Source organism: Centruroides sculpturatus, unplaced genomic scaffold (assembly GCF_000671375.1).
Source record: "Centruroides sculpturatus isolate CEXI.00-Female unplaced genomic scaffold, Cexi_2.0 scaffold219, whole genome shotgun sequence".
NCBI classification, from domain to species: Eukaryota; Metazoa; Arthropoda; class Arachnida; order Scorpiones; family Buthidae; genus Centruroides; species Centruroides sculpturatus.
In genome coordinates this window covers 62,127-84,702 of record NW_019384506.1, presented here as the reverse complement: position 1 = coordinate 84,702, position 22,576 = coordinate 62,127, and the positions used below count along the sequence as shown (strand labels likewise).

Genomic DNA, 22,576 nt, shown 5'->3' with positions numbered 1-22,576 from the left:
TACGGGTGTTACGAAAATACGGTACATCTTTTCTTCTTGACTATAACAATACGACAGTTTCTGGAAACCTTTTTCGAAGGCGTAACCTGCAGTGAATGGGTATACGTTTACGGAACCGACAATAGTTTTATCAGATTGATATATTCAATTGTTTATCTGTTTTGCGCTGTTCTTTTCGGTATATTTAAAAGAAGAAAACTGTACTTCGAATACAAGAAAAGCGCTTACGAAGAAGAAACCTCCTTATACAAATACTTCGAAGCACTTTCGTTAATTTCACTTATTCTCTACTTTATTATTTTAATTCGGTTTTCCAATCACGAGAGATAAGAAATCTCCCGAGGAAGCGGCATTTTGTTGCATTCTTATAAATATCAGTCACATATATTATTTTGCTGTTATATTCTTTTCCGTCTTGCAAGGTATCGTCGTTGGATTTATAATGTTCGAAAGATTAAAAACTTTGTCAACAGCGATGAAGAGTTTCCACTCAGAACACGGTCGATTGGAGATCTTCTTAAACAGTTGCGTAGAAAAGCACACAGAAATTTTGGACGGTTTAGTACAGGTGAATGAAGTATGCGAATACGTCTTTCCTCTGATCTACGCCGTGGCTCTGTACGTCAATTGCTTTTTCATTTACGTGGTAGCATTCATCGACATAAACTTGCTTCTGAGAATCATCATTTCGGCTTTATGTTTAACCTTGTTCTTCGTGATTTTTCTACTTTCCTTTGCTTTGTCCCGTTTAACATCTGAGGTAAGCGCTATCTTCATTTATCTATATATATCTATATCTATATTCTATATTCTATATCTACATCCTATATCTATATCTATATCTGTATATATATAAATGGACGTGTATGTCCCTATATTTCACTTTTCAGCCAAAACTACACATCGCACATGAATGGTGTTTGTATGTACTGGTAGCCCCCAGTCTCCATTCGTACACTATGGTGGTTGCGTCTCGATAGCTATAAGGGTGCGGGAGATATGGGGTCTGAAAGTGGTCGACTTCGAATATTTTCTATTTCGATTTTTAAAATGTTCGAACCGTTTTAAATTCGAATTTGTTCGATTATAGAACGATTGTAAACGTTCCAGAAAATTAATCAAATTGAAAATAGTTAGTTAGACTGGACGTAAAAATTCTCTAATTAGTCTGGAAACGGGGAACCTAATTCTTGCATTTTGTGCTATAACGGTGTGGGAGATATGGGGTTGAAAGTGGTTGACTTCGAAGATGTGTAACAAAGGAAGTGTCAACAATGGAAGTGTCAACAGTGGAAGTGTTAACAATGGAAGTATTGAGTAACAAAGGAAGTGTTAATATAAAGCGGCATGCAAAATTTACAGGCGGTTTTTTGCGTTTTTGCGGGAAATTGAACATATTTTTAGATTCGTAAAAATTTTCTTATTAGTCTGGAAACGGGGGACCTAATTCTTGCATTCTGCGAAAACGGGTAAGATCGGCTATAATGTAATTATCTTAATCTTCACTATCGTTACTTTTTTCCCAGCGAAGCGGGTCCTTGCAGCTAGTTTACGTAATAAAAATAGAAAATAAATAAATACGTTTCTCGTGTCGATAGTTTTCATTTTCAAATTACTGTATCGTCATTCGAATTAAATGGCGATGACGCATTTTTTTACGATTTATTTTTTTGTTCTTTAGTACTCGCATCCCAAGTAATAGAATGAGGGAAACTTGCAATATGAAAACAGTAGGCTAATAAGGAGCAAAAATTTCATTATTATAATATTTTATAGTGAAAGACAAAATAATGTTTTTGCTGTTTTTGCTTTATAGTAGTGGTCTAGTCCCCAACCAACTGTATTAGAAGTGAGAATAACATTCTTGCCAAAACTTGCAAACACCAGATAATGCTTTCAAGTCCAATCCTGAAAGATGTTTGTACAATTCCACAAAGTTTCAAAAAGTATTTTGAAACTTAATGGAATTGTGGATGTTGGAGTTTATTTTCAATAGATTATTATAACAAAAGATAAGAGAGACAACTATATGAAACGTCCGACACGATGTGGTTTTCGGCGAATTTTGCCATTTCGCGAATGTGTGAACCTAATGTCTTTTCGTTCTATTACACTATAGGTGCCATAGAACGAAAAGAGCTAACTTAAAATTTAGTTTAAAAAATTATGCTATTACTTATTTAATTGCATGGAACGTATAAAATCTTAATGCAATAGAAATTAAAAATCGTACCTTTTATGGCTACTTTCTCTATTAAAACAGCATTTATAGAGTCATCTGTTAGGATATATTATTTAACGGATGGCATTACACAGACAGTTTTAAATTTTGCCGGGAAAGTTAAAGAACTCGTTGCTGGAGTTTTTTATTTTCGTGTTGTATTTCAATGAACACCGTTTTCAATCGCTCCTATGATATACTTTACATCGCAGAGTTTAAAAATAATTAAAGAAATAATAGCATATTAATCAAAATAATTTTCATTGTTTTATTTTTCAGTTGTACAATAACTTCATAGAAATCAGAAGATTTTCTTTTGTCCACATGAAAATTGAAAGCAAACTCAAGGTTGACATCGCTCGAAATACTCGATTAATTATTAAATTCGCCTTTTAACCGTAAACAATTTGATTAATAAACTTATCTGATTAGTTTCTAGATTTCATGAAGAGATTCGGAAAGACCCCGATCGGCCTTTCTGTCGGAGGATTCTTCTTCATCAAGAAAAACTTTGTCACGAGAGTGAGTACCTCTTTCTGGTGTATTTCGTTAGACCCGAGTTTAGTTTCTCACTGACCATGTGTGCCATGCGTTAGATACCCATTAAGATTTTTTTTCAAGCACAAAAATTTATTTAAACACATTTAAATTTTAAATCTCAGTTCTAGCATGTGAGCTTTACATTCTGTGTTCTTGTAATTATAAACACTGGCTGGAATAAAAGACTTTCTTATTTTACAGATGTTAAGTGGATTTTATTCTATTTTGTCAACGTTACTGAAGCTCGGCAACGAGAAGAAAAGTGGATGCATCTCGACAGAAAGCAACAAAACCGATTCTTTCGGCATATTGTCAGTTTTGGATAATTTTTAATTTCCTCTTCTATAAAGTTCTCATTGTTAGAAACGAACCGATTTCGTAGAGAAACAGCACCGATGTCCGCCACTACACCTATTTTTCCCGGCCGAAAAAGAGTTAAGAAAGTTAAATCGGAAGGTTTCTATCCAGGTTAGCTTTCAATTAAGCTTTCTGCCATTTTATAATAATTAAAAATATAGAAAGATTTTTAATAAAATATGATAAGAGATGGTGCCACTAAATGTTGCCGGGTAAGTTAAGCAACTCGTTGCTGGATTTTTTGTCTGCGTTGTTTTGAAGCTTTCTAATGCGTCATGCCAGTACGATACAAAGTCTTCGTGTTCGACTGACGAAAGTTGAGAAAGGCCGCATCGTTTGGCCGAAGGAAGTGAGCTGGCATTTTCGCCGAATTGTTTTCCATCTGGTTGTGAAGATATGTTGGGAGAGTGAATAGGTGAAGGGCCACATATATGCGGGCAAGTTCTGAACACTCCAGACATAAAACGGACGAGGAGAGATAATGACACAATCAGGAACAGCTGTGGCGGCGTCTTTGGCCACTATCCAGACAGATGGAAGCCTGGCTACAGAAGTTGTTTTGTCGTACCTTCAGCATCTTAAAAACGTAGTGCTATGACAAAGAGACGTTGACTGTACGAACTGGCAGCATGTTGTCTTTATCTTTATCGACAAATCGACGTTTCTATATTGTTGTCGGGCTGCAATTTTTTCAATTAGTTCCAGATTCTACCATTGCTCCATTTAAGTCGAATCCTACTCGAATCTACTTAATTTACCAGAATCTTAACGCTAACAAAATTGATTCTACCTCGTCTCTGTGGGGATGAATAAAAAGCTACAGACAAAATGCAGAATGGTCTGTCCAGATCTGTCTATAGAAAGACCGACGCGGAAACTTCGAAATTCTGTCAAAAAATCTAAATTTTTAATATTAAACCGAGTCGCGACGCGACAATAAGATTTCGACGATTGTCTTGTTTTGTTCGAATGCGACTCATTTAATTGTTTCGAGTATTTTCTGAGTTTTGCTCTAGTTGCACCGATTATTTGGGTAAGTTTAGTCCCGGATGACTCTAGATTTAGGCCTTTTTAAACATTGTTAAGCAGTAAATCACAATTAGCAACGATAATTTTCTGAAACGAATATTTCGATAACAATTGATCAATTGTTGTGCTGTTGATCATCTACTTCTTCAATTTGAATTATTCGTGTGCGTACGTTTGATGTGGTATATATATATACAGTGGTGCCTCGTATAACGTAAGCCTCGTATAACGTACGCCTTGAATAACGGACGCTGCGAACAACGGACTTTCTGCAAACAAGTGCAAATGATGTTTCCACACTTTTGCCGTTGCCAATGGCAATCTGCTATTTTTATAATATATTAGTGTTATTAGAATATATTATTAGTATATCTGAAGTACAGACCTCCCGTTGGGATTCGGCTTGCTGTCTTGTTTATTAGGTACATCACCTCAGTGCAGGGTATTTACATTTATTCAAGTGTTGTGCAAATCATGGCTTCTAAAAAAACAGAAAAGTGATATCAATTGAAACAATGCAAGAAATCATCAGAAGGAGTGAAAGTTGACAACAACTTCCTTGTCGAATAGGGAGGTTCAGGAGTTTACCAACACTCATTATCCAAACAGAGCTAAGGCCACCAAGATAAATGATCTCTACAATGACACCCTTGCCCGTCATTTCCGACAGGTGTTGAAGAAGAGAGAGAAACAGACCACCTTGGACACGTTTTTTCAAGAAGCCAGCAGGCAAAAAACAAAGGATGGAACGAGAGGAGTTGACCCTGCAAGCTCCGATAGCCTCTCCTGAATCTGACTCCGATTAAAAAACAATAAAAAGAGACCTGCTGCAATGTGTATAAAGTCTGTATCTGTATAAATGTGTGAAGAAAATTCCTCCATCTCCTCCTCACAACATCTGAGTACCCGGCATAATTGGTGACTGCTCCATTTTCATTCTTTTAATGGTACAGTATGGTTATTTTATGCTGCGGAACGAATTATATGTATTAACATGTATTTCTATAGGAAAATGCGTTTCGTATAACAGACTTTTCACTTAACGGATGTGCACCTGGAACGGATTAAGTACGTTATACGAGGCACTACTGTATAAGTAGAGTGGCTAAAGGAAGTTTCATTACACATTTCATTGGAAATAGACACATCAGTAATGTCTGACAATATGAAACATATGAAAGAATATAGTTGTGTGCTGTTGCTCTTGTCACGTCAAAGGTGGCCATAATGTAACCGAGGCATTTGGCGGGGATGTATTCAACAGATTCGCTACAAACTGGTTCAAGAAATTCAAGAATGGAGAAGGCTCTGGGAGGTAATTTTTACACTATGTTTTCTCTGTTATTTATAACAGAGCCGGAAAAGTGAAAATTCTAAATTTATGCCACGTCGCGCACTTAATTTGTAAAAGAAAAAAAGCCAAATAAGAAACACCGCCGATGTTTTTGACGGTTAACGCTTAATGTCAAAGTACGAATCACAATTTTATTTTCTAAGGTGCAATCGCAATGAGAAAATCAATCGTCCTTCGTCTGGCGGTTGACATTCATTTCTTTCAATTTTCTGCAATTTCGATGTAATTATTAACACAAGAATAAAATTAATTGTGGCTATCCTGCAAAATTAACGGCCATTGTTCTAATTAAAAGTTTCTAACGTAACTCTGTTAAAAAACACGGTTTTATAATTTAAAAGAGGCAAATGCGACAATTAAAAGTGTTTCTTTTCTCTTCGTCGCTTGTACTTTTATCTCCGAAATAGTGTAGTGGAATATAACCTTCCGCGTGTCCTAAGAACCGTATAAAATTCAAATCTATTTCTTCTCTGGGAATTTTAACGGAAAATATAAGTAGACTGCGCTTCTGCAAATATTTGGCTTCTTTAAAATATATAATTATTTCTCTACCGCAGATATTTCTTTCGTATAGAAAATCGTGGGAATATTTCATCTTCGTGCCCACCAAAATCTCAATTCCCTCCGGATTATGGTGGGATATCGGAAGACTAATAGCGTTGACAATACAATTTTCGGGTACCCAAACGTCGGCCATTAATCGAAATTTTTCTTCCATCCTCACGTTCCTTTGTAACGTTTCTTTCGAAGTATTTACGGCTATAGACAAAAAATAATAGAAAAATATACTTTAATATAAAATATACTAAATATTTGCAAATATTCTTTGAATTTTTAAATAAATAAGTCCGTTCATAAGGCAAAAGTGTCCTTCGTACAGAAAATTTTGCGAAAACATGGACTTCATACCAACAAAAACTTCTATTCCTACGGCATGGATTCTAACGATAGATTATCGGCAGTGTAACGGCATTGGCCATACAATTTTCGGGTACCCAAATATCGGCGGTAAAGCAAAAATTTGGTTTCATCATTATAATTTGTTTTAATCTTTGCTCGGTGGCAAAGATCTCTGCAATAAACCAGTAATAATCGGAATATTACGGCATTAGAAGAGGCCGTGATCTGATTATATTGGCGTGTTCTCACGTTTTAAAAATTTAAATAATTAATATTTTGATTCAATCCGAAAGAGATTGACAGTTAAAATGTGAATAAAAATTGCAGTCCGGCATTGTGACGATGTTAATTATCACCAAAACTTAATAGCATCGATCCCCCCCAAACACACAAACTTTCCGGCACAATTTTAGAAATTTTCGACAAAATGCTTAGAAGTTATTAAGCTTCAAACAGGGTGAACAAAATCCTGCCCCCCCCACACACTAACATTTATACCTATAGAAAAAATCCTCAATATTTCTTCGTTTCGAAAACGTTATTGTAAATTTTTAAAAATAGTCTTATAAAAGAGAAAAATATTTCCTTTATAACCGTGCTATTTTCGACTACTCGCCCGTCGGTAAATCGCCTCATTTGCATATTAACGCCACCCGGAAAGTCGCTAGAAAGCTTTCAGTGCGGCAGTCCGGGAGGAAGTAGTGAGATGCTCTTAGAGAAGAATCTTCGAATTCACCCTTCCGAGTTTGCCTCAAACAAAATGCTAAACGTAGTAGAAAAAGGAAGATTCGATGAGAATCGAGTGAGTGTAGTAGGACGTAATGGCCAATCTTTCGTCCTGTGGAGAAAATCCTTGATAGAAAAGAGAGGATTACTGAAAAACTCCGTAACGTTGTGTCCGAACGAAAGCAAGTTTATCCTCAAACTATCTCTAACACCAGGAACACTGAATCAACTCGTCAGGTTTTTATAAATCTAGTCTTTAAAAGTTAATTTTCCGCTCGATATACAAGTATATTACGTAACAATACGAGTAATCGTACTGAATGAAAAATCCCCCGTCTGTTTAAAAACATTGGTACGAGTATCTAAAATAATTTGCATACGTTAACAACCGGAACGAAAAAAAACATTGGCGAAATCCAATTATTCGTTTATCTGTTTGACTCGAGGATGTAAGTAGTGTTCTTGGAAACTTTTTACACAGAAATGTATTTTTGTAATCGTTTCAATAAATATTATTAGTATTTGTTTTATTAATCTGTTTTCTCCTTTCAGATTTTTGACAGACAAAAGTGTTACTTTTACTTCTGCAGACGATGCATTCCGAATGTCCTTATTGGGAAAACGTTACCACATTAGCCCATTAGTAAAAATATGGTTTTATTATCTCGTCGGAATGATTTATTCTCACTCTCACCACGTTTATTGTATTCATTGTTTGGCCGTCAGACACCACGAAAAACAGTTGCAATATTATAGTTTCTAACGATTGAATAGCACTGACGAAAGCATATCACGTTCTGACGATTTCAAATCGTGCGAAGAAACTAATATTTACGAGTTATTGACGTGTCCTGCCTACGTCAAGGTGGAGGAACATCATCCGTTGCTCGGACTTCGCACCCGGGTGAAAGAACCGGAACATCTAAAAGACATCGCGAAAAACTTCAATAATGATTTTCGATCGGCAAGACAATTTCCCGCTGGGAAAAATGTGACCCAACTACTGGCAGCAATTTCTGCTAACGTTAAACAGCGAAAACATTCCAATTATTTTCTGTTACTCGCCTTAACTCTGGCGAGAAAAGGAATATTGTCAGAAAAAATAAAAAGACGGAAGACAACTTGCTGTTTATGGCCGATATCTGGGTACCGGAAAACTACATTGTAGACTCAATTAAATTGCCAATCATCCATCGTAGATCCGGAGGAATTAAGGTTTTGGTCGGTGTTAAGCGTAGTTATTCGCGGTGTTTCGTGTACGAAAGAGGCATCTGCGACCCAAACGGAGTCGTACCGTTAGAAAAACTGAAATTGTTGCCAAAGCGAAGCTTTCATATAATTTCGGTTAAAGTTCCGAAAGAGGAAATCGATTCGATTAAAATTAAGGTTCTAAACAAAAGGAATTACGTTCCAATATACGATTTCCGAGAGGAAAGTACGAGAGGTGAATACGAAAAGACGAAATTTATCTGTGATATTAACGTTATTTAAAATTTAATAAAGGCTTTATCGTAGGACGAGTCGGTGTTTTTAACAGAAGAATCCTTCGTTTGTAGAAGTTTTAATTCGAACGATGCGTATGAATTTTAGAAAATAACGAAAAATTCTATTTATTTATTTAATAATAAATAATAAAATCCCATCTTTACCGCGAATAGAAATGATTTTACCTGGTGTATCGTTGTGATATCGTGTTAATAAATAAATAAATACAAATATAATTTATCGTTTGACAATAAATGTTAACGGTAATATTCGGTTACTATTCCGTATTCGGCCGAATACCGAGTACCTAACAACAGGAGTAAGAAATAACAAAAACACAGTAAATTAATCAATTTGGTATTTAGATTTAATGTTACCGGGTTAGTGTTGTTTGTTTATATTTATTTATAACTTGTAACATGCACAAAATAAAAAAAGAACATAATATTAGTCACTTGTATTCACAATTTATAATTACAAATATCAGCACACATACACACCTTATTCGTTCGAGAATCGTCGCACATCCGAGGGTCTGACCCTGCCTATCCTTTTTAAATAAAACTTTATTATTTTTGTATAATACAATAAACGTTTTGCGATTTTATATATGAAAATAAAAAAGTAGCGTATTTCTAATTAAGATTTGTAGCTTGAAGATAATTATCACTAACTCAAAAAGTAGCGTGTCGCCCAATTTGAAATTCTTGTGGCGAGGGCACTTAAAAAGTAGCCCAATCCGCTACTTGTAGCCCAATCTGGCAACCCTGGTACTAACAGCTTGCCTATTGTTTAAAGGTCCTCTGGTGGCGCAAGAAGACAGATTTTATAAAATACAGTAAAAAGAAGTTGAAATTGTCAAATTTTTATTCATAAAAATGCAAACTATTTATTGTTTTATGACGAGTAAAATTTATTCATTGTGTTCACGACTTTTAAATAATGCTTAAACCTTCGAGGCGCGAGGCTCCTCGGAACCGCAAGACCGTAGCGACAGCCCACGTCTTCCATGCCTTACTCCGCCCTTGGCCATAGAAATGATGTAATTTCAATATAAATTATTTATAAATATGTATGTCAAGTTATATTTTTATTACGACGCAAAATGTATTAAAAAGTTTACGACCATTGTGTTGGGTGAGATGTTGTTGGAACGAAAAAAGTTATGCGTTTCATCACGTACATAAAAAGTATCGCAATTTGCCAAGTGCAAATCAGAAAATTTGTAAAATTTTTCTTCATTTTGAACAATTCGGATAATCGAGGTTCTACCGTAATAGATTTATGGCATTATGAAATTCTATTAATATCATCAAATCATACGTTTTTGAGGGAAATAACATTTTGGTGTGCCGTATTGAGTCATGTCAGTAGCGTACCGTGGGTGTCAACTGCCCGAGGCTGAGAAAAATTTCGGACCACCTTATTTAGGTATTTTAATTTAAAAGACCAAAATTCAGTTTTGTCACAGAACAAGCAATGAAAAATTCGGTGGTAGTGCAGCGACCTATTTAAAATAGTTCTATTGGATATTAGTGGTGTATATGAACGCGGATGAATCGTATAAGCAAAAAGAAAAGTCAATAGGTTTCGGAGGATTTCCTCGGATGAGAAAATTACTAGTTCACCCGTATGGCGAGCCGATTCCCGGACTGACCGGACGATAGCACTATCGTAGGCGCGATGCTCGTATAAATTAGAATGTTCCAATTTTTACTAGATATTATTATTATTTATTGTGAAATTTTGCCGCTTCACTACGGTACGCCACTGAGTCATATCGAGTCATAGATGTGCCGCGAGTAGAAATAGGTTGCGGAACACTGACCTACAAGATCGATTCGGATGGTTACGTCAAAATCCACTTGCAGAGAAATAAAAGTGAGGATTTCGCTTTCCCCGGACGGGAACGGCCGTCGCCTGTCTATTAAACGAAGAGGAACTCCTTTCAGCTTGTCCGGAGCCAATCAACATCCTGACCATCGTTCTAGGAGTAATCGGTGGCATGGTGACCATGGATCTGGCCCTGCTGCTGATCTGGAAGTTGCTGACAACCATCCACGACAGGAGGAAGTTTGCCAAGTTCGAGAAGGAGAGCAAATGGCCAAGTGGGACACGAAGAGTTCGTTTCATCTTTGGGTCGGGACGATCCAGTTCCCCAATGACGAGTCCGCTCTTTCTTTTTCAGGGAGAGAATCCGATCTACAAACAGGTCACCTCTACCTTCAAGAATCTCACTTACGGGGCAAGCAGTGACTCCAACCGTCAGGCGTCTAGTTTAAAACCACTCTAAACCTTTTCTTTTGGATAATTTGCGTCTATTCTAACCGGGTTTCGGTCGGTCCCCGTCGAAAGATCTGATAGTCCTCGTTTTTAATTTTTTCATTTTAATTTATGTCACGCGTGGGTCGACGGGTCGACCGGATTGCCCGGTCGGGCTCCTTTTCCTACTTTTTAATCGCGGTTCGGCTTCCGATTCCGGCTCCGAGAGCGGGCCGCTTCCGTCCGCCGCGGACTCCTCCGTCTTCCTCGGTCGTCGAGTGGGGCGACGGCTCCCCGACGGCCTCTGCGCAAGGCAGCGGGCGGGAGAAATTCCCCGCCGCCGCCTCTGGAGCGACGCGTCGCCTTTTGTACAGGAAGAACGGCGGTCGCAAGGACCGATTTTTGTAGAACCGGAAATTGTCTTCCGCTTTTGTTATTGTCCGAAGCCCAATCGTTTGTGTAATAAAATTATTTAATACCGAACGTCTGCCATTTTATTCCTTAAAAGGAAGAGCTTCTCTCTTTTATAGCCAATGCGGTGGATGCATTTTCATTCTAAAATTAGTTCGGTCATATCTTAGTAACAGAAGAAATATTCAAATCTTCGACATTCTTTAATACTAAGGAAAGCTTTTAATTCACTAAAATATTTTCGCATTAGCTTTCCACTAAGTACACATAATTATCGTAAGATGGACGAATCGATATAAATTCTAATTACGTCCGGTAATCCTCCGCCGCTTAAAATATTTTGAATATGAGTCGGATAGTTTTTAATATACGATGCAAATTTTATACTTCATTAAATTCCCGAGTTATTAGCACGCAATGTTTGTACTAATATCGATGGAAACGCTTGTTTCAGATCGAACCGAATCAATACGTAATTAGTTTTCTAAGCGCTGCGCTCGGATAAAATTCTCTACTGTTCAGTCTTATAAAATAATCGTCATTCGTGTACGTCTGCCATCCGAACAAATGTATGTCGGTGTTTAAACATCAGTATTAGTTCCTAAACATTCTTTACTTCCATTACAGTTGATAATGGATTCGTATGTAACTGCCGGGTGTCCGGTTTGTCAGATCGACTTTGTTCTTCGAGCGGCCAAAGTCTTCGCCACGAATATAATTATGGACTGCAACTGCCGGAGGAACGAAAGAAAACAGAAATTTAGTTTCTTCCCGGATAAAGCTTACGGGTGTTACGAAAATACGGTAAAACTTTTCTTCTTGACTATAACAATACGACAGTTTCTGGAAACCTTTTTCGAAGGCGTTACGTGCAGCGAGTGGGTGTACGTTTACGGAACCGGCAATAGTTTTATCAGATTGATATATTCTATTATTTATCTGTTTTGTGTTGTTCTTTTCGGCATATTTAAAAGAAGAAAACTGTACTTCGAATACAAGAAAAGCTCTTACGAAGAAGAAATTTCCTTATACAAATACTTCGAAGCACTTTCATTAATTTCACTTATTCTCTACTTTATCATGTTACTTATTGAATGTCTAGTAGTTGATATATTCGGTTTTCCAATCACGAGAGATAAGAAATCTCNTCTTGTGGACTATAACAATTCGACAGTTTCTGGAAACCTTTTTCGAAGGCGTAACCTGCAGTGAGTGGGTATACGTTTACAAGTCCGACAATTGTTTCATCAGATTGATATATTTTATTTTTTATCTGTTTAGCGCTGTTCTTTTCGGCATATTTAAAAAAAGAAAACTGTACTTCGAATACAAGAAAAGCGCGTACGAAGAAGAAATCTCCTTAAACAAATACTTCGAAGAATTTTTATTAATTTCACTTATTCTCTACTTTATTCTCATGATTTTTGTATCTGTAATACTTGATATATTCGGTTTTCCAATCACGAGAGAAAAGAAATCTCCCGAGGAAGCGGCATTTTGCGTCATTTTAATGAATGTTACCTTCATATACTTCTACGCTGTTATTTTCCTTTCCGTCTTGCAAGGTATCGCCGTTGGATTTATAATGTTCGAAAGATTAAAAACTCTGTCAACCGCGATGAAGAGTTTCCACGCCGAACACAGTCGTGTGGAGATCTTCTTAAACAGTTGCGTAGAAAAGCACACGGAAATTTTGGACGGTTTGGTACAGGTGGACGAGGTGTGCCAATACGTCCTTCCTCTGTTCTACGCCGTGGCTCTGTATGTCAATTGCTTTTTCATTTACGTGGTGGCATTCATCGACATAAACTTGTCTCTGAGAATCATCATTTCGGCTTTACGTTTAGTCTTATTTTTAGTGACTTTTCTACTTTCCTTTGCTTTATCCCGTTTAACATCTGAGGTAAACGCTATCTTTATTTACGTAATAAAAAGAGAAAATAAATATATATTTTTTTCGTGTCGATAGTTTTCATTTTTAAATTATTGTATCGTCATTCGAATTAAGTGGCTACGACGCATTTCTTTTACGATTCATTATTTTGTTCTTTAGTAATAGAATAAAGGAAACTTGCGATACGAAAACAGTAATAATAGGCAAAAATTTCATTATTATAATATTGTAGTGAAAGACAGAATAGGAAATTAAAACACCAATATTTTTTTTATATCTCTCCTCTTTTTCTCGTCATCTAATTATAAGCTATTCCCGTAAAGCAAACCTTCCTGCCTCGTTAAAGACCTTGCCGAATTCGTAACGGGCTTCGTAAAGATCCTCTTAAGCTTAGTTCACACTGAGCGCAATTCGCTGGCGAAAGCGAAAAACGGAGGGAATGATCGACACGTCAGATACGACGTGGTTTCCGGCAAATTTTGCAATTTCGCGAATGTGTGAACTAACCTTTAGTGCCATAGAGCGAAAAGAGCAAACTTAAAATTTGATTTAAGCAATTTATGCAATTACTTATTTAATTGCATGGAACATTTAAAATATTTATGTAATTGCAAACCATAATATAACTAACATATAAGTTTAAATAGAAAATCGTACATTTTATCGTAACTTTCTCTATTAAAACAGCATTTATAGAGTCATCTGTTAGGATATTTTATTTAACGGATGGCACCACACAGACAGATAAGGAACTCGTTGCTGGAGTCTTTTATTTTCGTGTTGTATCGCAATGAATACCGTTTTCAATCGCTCCTATAATATATTGATACTTTACAATGCCGAGTTTAACGCGAACTTATTCTAAAAATAATTAAAAGAATATAAATTAAATTAATTTTCATTTCTTTTTCAGTTGTACAATATCTTCATAGAAATCATATTTTCTTCTGTCCACATGAAAATTAAAAGCAAACTCAAGGTTGAAATCGCTGGAAATACTCTATTAATTATTAAATTCGCCTTTTAACCGTAGACAATTTGATTAATAAAGTTATTTGATTAGTTTCTAGATTTCATGAAGAGATTCGGAAAGACCCCGATTGGTATTTCTATCGGAGGATTCTTCTTCGTCAAGAATAACTTTGTCATGAGAGTGAGTACCTCTTTCTGGTGTATTTCGTTAGACACGAATTTAGTTTCTCACTGACCATGTGTGCGATTAAGATTTTTTTCAAGCATAAAAATTTATTTAATCACAATATTTAAATTTTAAATCTGAGTTCTAGCGTCTGAGTTTCATATTCTATGTTCTTGTAATTATAAACACTGGCTGGAATAAAAGACTTTCTTATTTTACAGATGTTAGGTGGATTTTATTCTATTTTGTTAACGTTACTGAAGCTCGGCAACGCGAAAAAAAGTGGATGCATCTCGACAGAAATGAATAAAACCGATTCCTTCGGCATATTGTCAGTTTTGGACAATTTTTAATTTTCTTTTCTATAAAGTTCCCATCGTTAGAAACGGACCGAATTCGTAGAGAAACCGCTCCGATGGTTTCCACTACACGCATGGCCGTGCGGTGGAATTTTTCTGTATAATGGGAGTCTTCGAATTGCCGCCGCTTAAATTTTTTTTCTTTAGATTAACCTTCGATTGTGATTTTTTAAGTGCACAAAATGCACGAATACTATTTTTATTTTGAAAATATAAACTATTATAAAATATTGATATTGACTATCAACTACAGCAATCTACTACACTTTTTACTCTTCTAACTTTAACTGTAGATTCAATAGAAATAAATGATAGATTTCTAAGTTTCAGTTTGGCGTATTGAACTTCTTAAGTAGTGTTTTATTAATTTTCATTTGGAGAAACTTCTTTCCCCGCTAATTACAGAGGAAGGAAATGTTAATAAAATTGATGCGTTTTTCTTCTGGCTCTAACTTCGGTTTCGGCAAGAAATTCTGTGTCGCAATCTCATCAGCAGCGATTTTCATCCGATCGTGTCCCGATTGTCTATAAATTTCTGTATAATTTCTGATAACATCCTTACACAATCTGACAAATTTATAGTTACAGATTGCAATAGCTTCGAGACTAAATTTATTNTCCTCGGATAAGAAAATTACTAGTTCACCCGTATGGCGAGCCGATTCCCGGACTGACCGGACGATAGCACTATCGTAGGCGCGATGCTCGTATAAATTAGAATGTTCCAAATTTTTACTGGATATTATTATTATTTATTGTGAAATTTTGCCGCCCCACTACGGTACGCCACTGAGTCATATCGAGTCATAGATGTGCCGCGAGTAGAAATAGGTTGCGGAACACTGACCTACAAGATCGATTCGGATGGTTACGTCAAAATCCACTTGCAGAGAAATAAAAGTGAGGATTTCGCTTTCCCCGGACGGGAACGGCCGTCGCCTGTCTATTAAACGAAGAGGAACTCCTTTCAGCTTGTCCGGAGCCAATCAACATCCTGACCATCGTTCTAGGAGTAATCGGTGGCATGGTGACCATGGATCTGGCCCTGCTGCTGATCTGGAAGTTGCTGACCACCATCCACGACAGGAGGAAGTTTGCCAAGTTCGAGAAGGAGAGCAAATGGCCAAGTGGGACACGAAGAGTTCGTTTCATCTTTGGGTCGGGACGATCCAGTTCCCCAATGACGAGTCCGCTCTTTCTTTTTCAGGGAGAGAATCCGATCTACAAACAGGTCACCTCTACCTTCAAGAATCTCACTTACGGGGCAAGCAGTGACTCCAACCGTCAGGCGTGTAGTTTAAAACCACTCTAAACCTTTTCTTTTGGATAATTTGCGTCTATTCTAACCGGGTTTCGGTCGGTCCCCGTCGAAAGATCTGATAGTCCTCGTTTTTAATTTTTTCATTTTAATTTATGTCACGCGTGGGTCGACGGGTCGACCGGATTGCCCGGTCGGGCTCCTTTTCCTACTTTTTAATCGCGGTTCGGCTTCCGATTCCGGCTCCGAGAGCGGGCCGCTTCCGTCCGCCGCGGACTCCTCCGTCTTCCTCGGTCGTCGAGTGGGGCGACGGCTCCCCGACGGCCTCTGCGCAAGGCAGCGGGCGGGAGAAATTCCCCGCCGCCGCCTCTGGAGCGACGCGTCGCCTTTTGTACAGGAAGAACGGCGGTCGCAAGGACCGATTTTTGTAGAACCGGAAATTGTCTTCCGCTTTTGTTATTGTCCGAAGCCAAATCGTTTGCTTAATAAAATTATTTAATACCGAACGTCTGCCATTTTATTCCTTAAAGGGGGAAAGAAAAGAGCTTTTGCCGTTTATAGCCAATGCGGTGGATGGGAACCCGGTTACCGCGTTTTCTCCCCTAACTATTTTATTTATTTTCCAAAATATGCATTTCCACTCTAAGATTAGTTCGGTCATATCTTAGTAACAGGAGAAAAATTCAAATCCTCGACATTCTTTAATACCAAGGAAAGCTTAATTCACTAAAATATTTGCACATTAGCTTTCCACTAACATGTAAGCACACATAATTATTGTAAGAGGGACGAATCGATATAAATTTTAAGTCCGGTAATCTTTCGCCGATTAAAATATCGTGAATATAAATCAACTAGTTTTTAATATACGACGCAATCGAATTTCATATTTAATTAGTTATTAGCACGCGACGTTTGTACTAATATTAATGGAAACGCTTGCTTCAGATCAAACAGAATCAATACGTAATCAATACTAAGTGCTGCGCTCGGATAAAATTATCTACTGCTCAGCCTTATATAATAATTGTCATTCGTGTACTTCTGCCAACCGAACAAACGTATGTCGGTGTTTAAACATCAGTATTAGCTCCTTGTGAGAATTTAAAAAATATATTATTTCAGCGAATTGAAAATTTTAAAACCAATTATTTCCTAATTACAGTCGATAATGGATTCGAATGTAAATGCCGGGTGTCCGGTTTGCCAGATCGACTTTGTTCTTCGAGCGGCCAAAGTCTTCGCCGCGAATATAATTATGGACTGCAACTGCCAGAAGAACGAAAGAAAACCAAAATTTCGTTTCTTCCCGGACAAAGCTTACGAATGTTACGAAAACACTGTACAACTTTTCTTGTGGACTATAACAATTCGACACTTTCTGGAAGCCTTTTTCGAAGGCGTGACCTGCAGTGAGTGGATATACGTTTACGGTACCAACAATATTTTTATCAGATTGATACATTTAATTGCTTGTCTGTTTTGTGCCGTTCTTTTCGGCATATTTAAAACAAGAAAACTGTACTTGGAATACAAGAGAAGCGCTTACGAAGAAGAAACCTCTTTAAACAAATACTTCGAAGCATTTTCATTAATTCTACTTATTATATACTTCATTTTCATGATTATTATATCTGTAATATTTGATATATTCGGTTTTCCAATCATAAGAGGAAAGAAATCTCCCGAGGAAGCGGCATTTTGCGTCATTTTTATGAATGTTGGTTTCATATATTGCTACGCTGTTGTTTTCCTTACCCTCTTGCAAGGTATCGTCATTGGATTTATAATGTTCGAAAGATTAAAAACTCTGTCAACAGCGATGAAGAGTTTCCACGCCGAACACAGTCGTTTGGAGATCTTCTTAAACAGTTGCGTAGAAAAGCACACGGAAATTTTGGACGATTTGGTACAGGTGAACGAGGTGTGCGAATACGTCTTTCCTCTGATCTACGCCGTGGCTCTCTACGTCAATTGTTTTTTCATTTACGTGGTGGCATTGATCGACATAAACTTGCTTCTGACAATCATCATTTCGGCTTTATGTTTATCCTTATTTTTCGTGATTTTTCTACTTTCTTTTGCTTTGTCCCGTTTAACATCTGAGGTAAGCGCTATCTTCGTTTACGTAATAAAAATAGAAAATAAATATGTTTCTCTTGTTGATAATTTTTATTTTTGAATTATTGTATCGTCATTCGAATTAAACGGTTATGACACATTTCTTTTACGATTTATTATTTTGTTCTTTAGTATTCTCATCCCAAATAATTGAATGAGGGGAACTTGCGATACGAAAACAGTAATAAGGAGCAAAAATTTCATTATTATAATATTGTATAGTGAAAGACAGAATAGTTCATTAAAACATACGCGAAACACCAATTTTTCTTTTTATCACTCTCTTCTTCGTCTCTGTATCCAATTATTTACATTTTTTATCTGATGCTCCGCCTCTGGTGTTTAAAAACAAAAGTATTCTATCTGGGTCGTTCGATTCATTCTTGTGTATTATCAGCAGTAAAGACGAATAGCGATAGAAAAAGCAACGCTTACTATTGGTTCAAATTGCAATTTCATAGTCTTACGAGAGCCTGGTATAAGTTTTCGTGTATTCCCACACAAGAAACGGGAAAAACATGATTTTTCGGAAGTTGACCGGTGATATTTATGGGCCCTGAATTCTGAAAGACCTACTAATTCTTACTTCTGTAAGAATTGGTAGTTTCCCGATTGTCCAGCTTTATGCTGTCAATTAAAACATTTTGCTAAAGTTTCAAATGCCAGTAATTTTGTATAGGACACCTGGCCGGATTTAAGCATTTCGAAGCCCTAAGCTGAACTCTGTAAGGCCCCTTAAGCCACCCTTCACAATTTTAGAAGTCAATCATAAAAAGAAAAGAATTAAATCAGACTATGACTCTGATTTAATAGGGATATTGGAAGAAAAAAACGCGAGGTTTCACTAGTCTTCTGTTCTATAACTAAGTTTAATTAAATTTTTATACCCATTCCATTAAAAATCTGTTTTTAAATTGGTTTTATCAATTTTTTTAAAACAGATCTTATGTTAATTCTTAAAAAAATGAATGAAATACTACAAAAAATAAACAGTGAAGTATATTTTGTCGCTTATTACGAAATCTAACTTCAATTTTTATTTTTTGTACAAATGTTTGAGGTCCTTTGAAAGTCGAGGCTTTTTACTTGTAAACCCGGGAAGGGTCGCGCGTAGGGGTATGGTTCATTAGACATTTATTGTTCGCACAGAGGGGGGTCGCCACCCCTTCATTCGGAGGGTAAATCTTACCGTCCCAATCGCGTCATACGGATCTACATTTCTACCTATTAAACATTCTATAAATACTTTAAAATAGTTTAATTTGTTTATTTACTTTCGCCTGTAAACCTCGATTTTAAATGTATCCGCCATTTTTTAAACAAATTCCCCGTGAGTCAATGCGCGACGTTCACCGAGTCACGGGATGTGGTAAACGTGCGGCGCGAGGTTAATCGAAGCATATAATAATTATTTATACCATTCCGTGGTATAAATAATAAATTCGTATCAATAATAAATTTCTATTACAAATAAAAATAATTTATTCTTAATTTAAAATCATCACTAGGGCGCCTCTAGTGCCCGTTTTTGGCATATCGTTACGCAGACGGATACCCTTTCAATGGGTTATATATATATAGGTACTTTACAATGCAGAGTTTAACGCGAACTTATTCTAAAAATAATTAAAAGAATATTAATTAAATTAATTTTTATTTCTTTTTCAGTTGTACAATAGCTTCATAGAAATCAGAAGATTTTCTTCCGTCCACATGAAAATTGAAAGCAAACTCAAGGTTGACATCGCTCGAAATACTCGATTAATTATCAAATTCGCCTTTTAACCGTAAACAATTTGATTAATAAACTTATTTCATTAGTTTCTAGATTTCATGAAGAAATTCGGAAAGACCCCGATCGGCCTTTCTGTCAGAGGATTCTTCTTCATCAAGAAAAACTTTGTCATGAGAGTGAGTACCTCTTTTCAGTGTATTTCGTTAGACCCGAATTTAGTTTCTCACTGACCATTGTGCGATTAAGACTTTTTTCAAGCATAAAAATTTATTTAAACACAATATTTAAATTTTAAATCTCAGTTCTAGCATCTGAGTTTCACATTCTATGTTTTTCTAATTATAAACACTGGCTAGAGTAAAAGACTTTCTTATTTTACAGATGTTAAATGGATTTTATTATATTTTGTCAACGTTAGTGAAGCTCGGCAACGAGAAGAAAAGTGGATGCATCTCGACAGAAAACAACAAAACCGATTCCTTCGGCATATTGTCAGTTTTGGATAATTTTTAATTTCCTTTTCTATAAAGTTTCCATCGTCAGAAACGAACCGATTTCGTAGAGAAACCGCACTGATGTCCGCCGCTACAGCTATTTTTTCCCACCGAAAAGGCGTTAAGAAAGTTAAATCGAAAGGTTTCTATTCGAGTTAGGAATACGTATTTCGAGAATAGCTCCTTGATAATATAGAAGAGTTCGTAAATGAGATTAGTTCTATATTATTGTTTACCACATAATTCCCTAGTGAAGAATAGCGCAACCGGAATAAAACCCGCATTTGATGCATCGCCTGAACAAAAGGAATTCCCTAGTTTTAATTAACTATCAAAAACGATATAATTCTTAAAAAAAGCAATTATGTAGATTTTCTAGTGGAATATAGAGCGATATATAAATACAATATGTAAACGTTTCAAGTTTAATTAATTTTTGACTTAAATTTCGTAAAACTATTGATTCTTAGTATTTTTTTTTTAAATTTGCTTTTTATAAAACACATTTCATAGACATTTCGAAAACAAAGCACCTAACTTCTTATGTGCTTTGCTTATATTTAATCCACCCATTTAAAAAAATGGTGGACGTGGCCTGACCGAGATAATTAACCTCCACTACAAACAAATACAGACATTGCGAGAGTTTTTGTACAAAATCCAAGAAACATCACAGTTATGTAAAGCAGTAACTCCAGCAGACTCAAATAATACACCATTAAATTTACATTCGGAACGTATGGACACGACACAACATATAAATATCAAGACACCATTAAGCAATCGTGGGTACGAAAGGCACTCCGTGGCAGACATCCCTAAGACCTGGCCCAAGATTTTGTTGACAAAACTGCGTCAAACAGCTGGATAGCTCGAAAATGCCTCTTTGGGGAGACGGAAGGATTCGTGATTGCCATACAGGATCAGGTCATAAATACTTAAAACTACAGAAAACACATACTCAAAGATACAACACTCACAAATGACACATGCAGAAAATGTCACATTGTGCCAGAAACCATACAACGCATCACTTCTGGTTTCAGCCTCTTGGCACAGACAGATAATTTAGATAGACATAATCAAGTAGCAAATACATCTAGAGCTTGCAAACAAACACAAATTATTAGACATCCACGAACCTACTATAAATACCTTCAACAGACAACAGTGCCGGCCCGAGACACATTTTAGGACGGGGCGAGATCCTATTATGGCGCCCTCTTGATTGCCCCTAATTTTTACCCTTTAAATTTCTTTACCACTGAGGCGCCCCCTAGGACTTAGCGCCTGGAGCAACTGCTCCGTTCGCCCTATGGTAGGGCCGGCTCTGACAGACAATATTGGAAAACTACACGCACAAAATGTTCTACAACAGCCAAAATCACAGAAAAAACAATTTACCACAACAGACCAGACATCACACTCATTGACGAACACAATAAAATCACATACATTATTGCCATGTCTGTTCCAAACACTCGCAATGTACAAAATACATGCAGTGAGAAAATTCAGCGAGTACACAGAACTCGCCCATGATATAAGGTTTCGTGTAGGATGGATAGGGTGTTTATTGTACAGTACCTTTCGTTCTCTCCATTACAGGTGTCATACCACACACAGTACACAAAAGCCTGATAACATTAAAAGCGAATATAAACACATACATTACACAACAGAAAGCCGCTATATTGAATACATGCCACATATCGTTAGAAAATTCCTGAATACAGATACACATTGACACACTTATTTAATTTATGTTTTGATTTGAAGTTACTATGCATTGACTCTGGTACACGGCCATCGGTGTCAACCGAGTGTAACTCACAAAACTCAACATTATAATAATAATAATTTTTTTGTGTTGTTACGTTCTTTTCTTAGTATCATCTTATCCTTTTTTTTGGTAAATAATCCTTTTTTGTTGTGTCGTCTTTATTGTTGTGTTGTCCTTGATTTTGCGGGGGTTGGAAAACGTTTGCCGACCCTTGCCTTTCAGGTTGGTTTGGGCGGTTTCGTTCAAATTCCCGTTGCGGCGACTTAAAGTTGGGGTTTTGGTTTTTTTCGGTCGGGGTCGGCCGTCGCCGGTGTATTAAACGGAGAGGAACTTCTTTCAGATTGTCCGGAGCCGGTCAACATCCTGGCCATCGTTCTGGGAGTGATCGGAGGAATCGTGGCCGTGGGTCTGGCCCCGCTGCCGATCTGGAAGCTGCTGACCACCATCCACGACAGGAGGGAGTTCGCCAAGTTCAAGAAGGAGAGGCAAATGGCCAAGTGGGACACGAT

General features: G+C 36.8%; 1 protein-coding gene across 3 annotated transcripts; it reads left to right on the top strand.

The window, feature by feature from the left end:
* The first annotated feature begins 7,075 nt into the window (after positions 1 to 7,075).
* Positions 7,076 to 8,817, top strand: LOC111622205. 3 transcript variants are annotated; one of them, XR_002756223.1, is made up of 3 exons: positions 7,076 to 7,576; positions 7,680 to 8,571; positions 8,643 to 8,817. XR_002756223.1 is itself a non-coding variant. In XM_023364558.1 (2 exons), exons 1-2 carry the CDS (start codon positions 7,108 to 7,110, stop codon positions 7,888 to 7,890), a joined length of 468 nt encoding a protein of 155 aa, XP_023220326.1. In that variant the 5' UTR covers positions 7,076 to 7,107; the 3' UTR covers positions 7,891 to 8,817. The 3 variants fall into 3 exon arrangements, 1 of the variants encoding a protein (XP_023220326.1); XR_002756222.1 differs by having other exon boundaries at positions 7,680 to 8,817; XM_023364558.1 differs by having other exon boundaries at positions 7,076 to 7,364; positions 7,680 to 8,817.
* Positions 8,818 to 22,576: the final 13,759 nt, after the last annotated feature.

Excerpts from the sequence above, each read along its gene's own strand:
- LOC111622205 (XM_023364558.1), top strand. The coding sequence starts at position 7,108 with ATGCTCTTAGAGAAGAATCTTCGAATTCACCCTTCCGAGTTTGCCTCA. Across the intron at positions 7,365-7,679 it reads ACACTGAATCAACTCGTCAG|ATTTTTGACAGACAAAAGTG; the intron begins GTTTTTATAAAT and ends TTCTCCTTTCAG.